Here is a 2,385-nt window from a genome sequence, read left to right as displayed (position 1 = left end):
CGGGGAGCGGCAGCCTCGACCCACCCCCCTTCGCGCCGCCCCCGCCGGCCCGCGACCACACGCAGGACCTCCCCGACGAGATCCTCACGCTCGTCTTCGCCTCGCTCACCCCGGCCGAGCGCAACGCCTGCTCCCTCACCTGCGCGCGCTGGAAGGAGGTCGACGCCGCCACGCGCCACCGCCTCTCCCTCGACGCGCGCGCCATGCTCGGCTACAACACCCCCGCCATCTTCTCCCGCTTCACCGCCGTCACCAAGCTCGCCCTCCGCTGCGCGCGCGGCTCGGGCGCCGACAGCCTCAACGACGGCGGGGCCGCCGCGGTCGCCGCCACGCTGCCCTCCGACCGCCTCGCCAGGCTCAAGCTCAGGGGCCTCAGGCAGCTGTCCGACGCCGGCCTCGCCTCCCTCGCGGCCGCCGCGCCCGTGCTCCGCAAGCTCTCCGTCGCCTCCTGCACCTTCGGGCCCAAGGCCTTCGTCGCCGTGCTCCAGTCGTGCCCCCTCCTTGAGGACCTCTCCGTCAAGCGCCTCCGCGGCCTCCCGGACACTTCGGGCGCCGTCACCGCCACCGCCATCACCGAGGACATCCTGTTCCCACTCGCCATGTCGCTGCGCTCGGTGTGCCTCAAGGATCTGTACAGCGCCCTCTGCTTTGTGCCGCTGGTCTCGTCCTCACCGAATCTCCGCTCGCTCAAGATCCTGCGGTGCTCTGGTGCCTGGGACTTACCATTGGAGGTCATTGCGGCCCGTGCTCCTGGCCTCGTTGAGATTCACCTTGAGAAGCTCCAGGTCGGTGACCGTGGGCTGACTGCTGTCTCGGCCTGTGCGAATCTGGAGGTGCTGTTCCTTGTCAAGACCCCTGAATGCACCGATGGAGGCATAATCAGTGTTGCACAGAACTGCCACAAGCTGCGAAAGCTACATATTGATGGCTGGCGCACAAACCGGATCGGTGATTGCGGCCTCATGGCTGTTGCTCGAGGATGCCCGGACCTTCAGGAGCTTGTCTTGATAGGGGTCAACCCCACCGTGCAGAGTCTCCGGATGCTTGGTGAGCACTGCCGCGCATTGGAGCGCCTTGCGCTTTGCGGCTGTGAGACTGTAGGGGATACCGAGATTATTTGCCTGGCGGAGCGATGTGCTGCTCTCAAGAAGCTTTGCATCAAGGGATGCCCGGTCACAGATCGCGGGATGGGAGCACTCAATGGGGGTTGCCCCAGTTTGGTCAAGGTGAAGTTGAAGAGGTGCCGTGGAGTATCGTATGAATGTGTTGAGCATCTGAAGATGGCCAGGGGGGATTCCTTCTCGATCAGCCTGGATATTGTGTTGGAGCATGATGCGGTCGCTCCAAGTGAAAATGGCGTGCAAGAGACTGGACAACAAGCACAGGTTACAGAGCTAACTGGTCAGATGGCTGCCATGGACCTTCCCACTAATGCTGCTGGTGCACAATCTTTTGCTCAGGCGAACAGTAGGATGCGGAGCGTCATGTCAGCACTTAGAAGGAGATTTGGCAACCCTCCACCAGCGTGATGTGGGATGGAAATCCATGAACTCCTTTGCTATTGATCGTTTTTAGTCTCATGTTCGTGTTCCTTAGCTTGTTACATTTCATATCCAGTCCATGCAAAACCTCCATTATGGATAATTCCGTGTTTTACTGTGGAGCTAATAGCATCATCAGTAGTCTCCCCTTGTTCTGATTTTACCTTGCTATATGGTATAGCACTGCTGGTGATCACCATGCTTCCATCCGTATCCAGGGAAAACATTTTTTGTTTGTTTGCATCAAGCTGCAACTCCGTGTTTGCATTTCTAGATCAGTACTTAAACATTAACCTTCACTGTCGAACACATACATATAGTCAATATATCGATGCCAAACACTGTCGGTTGTCGGCGTACAATGTTGGCACATGCTATGCGATTATGCACAATAGTTTGATTTAGTTTCGTAGCAAGCAGATGCAGGATTGAGATTTGATATATTTCTTTGTGCAGAGTCGAATCTTATTCAGTTTGTCCAACTTGTCATCCATAAAGTATGCAAATGAAATGGTGCACGGAAACAATCAAAGAAAATGCATAGTTTGAACCAGGTGCCATTTCCTGTTGTTACTTATAAAGGTCTTGGATAGCGATATGCTAGTTGTTGCTTGGAAGTTTAATTAGCAGTCGTAGTGATATGCTGATTGTGAAGGATTCCATATCGTGTAAAGTGGTATACGTGTCTTATCGGTTTACGCTGGCATGTTAATTGAATCGTCATCTTAACCAATTCATGATAGCCCATCTAGAAACAGAGTAAAGTCAGTGATTACTTATTCTCTTGTGTTTCAATTTATAATATCTAGTCCGTGCCTGTGCCTGTGCCTGTCGATACTTTTGA

General features: G+C 54.7%; 1 protein-coding gene across 1 annotated transcript in view; it reads left to right on the top strand.

Annotated features, from left to right (window-relative positions):
* LOC123045968 (F-box protein At1g47056) overlaps positions 1-1,699 on the top strand; it is a gene marked incomplete in the record, with an annotated part of 2,196 nt that extends 497 nt beyond the window's left edge. The window contains 1 exon segment of the mRNA XM_044469227.1: positions 1-1,699. Coding sequence (XP_044325162.1) covers positions 1-1,529 — 1,529 coding nt within the window.
* Between the last annotated feature and the right edge of the window lie 686 nt (positions 1,700-2,385).

The sequence above is a fragment of the Triticum aestivum genome, chromosome 2B (genome assembly GCF_018294505.1).
Source record: "Triticum aestivum cultivar Chinese Spring chromosome 2B, IWGSC CS RefSeq v2.1, whole genome shotgun sequence".
In the NCBI taxonomy this organism is placed as follows: Eukaryota; Viridiplantae; Streptophyta; class Magnoliopsida; order Poales; family Poaceae; genus Triticum; species Triticum aestivum.
This window is presented reverse-complemented; position numbering and strand designations above follow the sequence as displayed.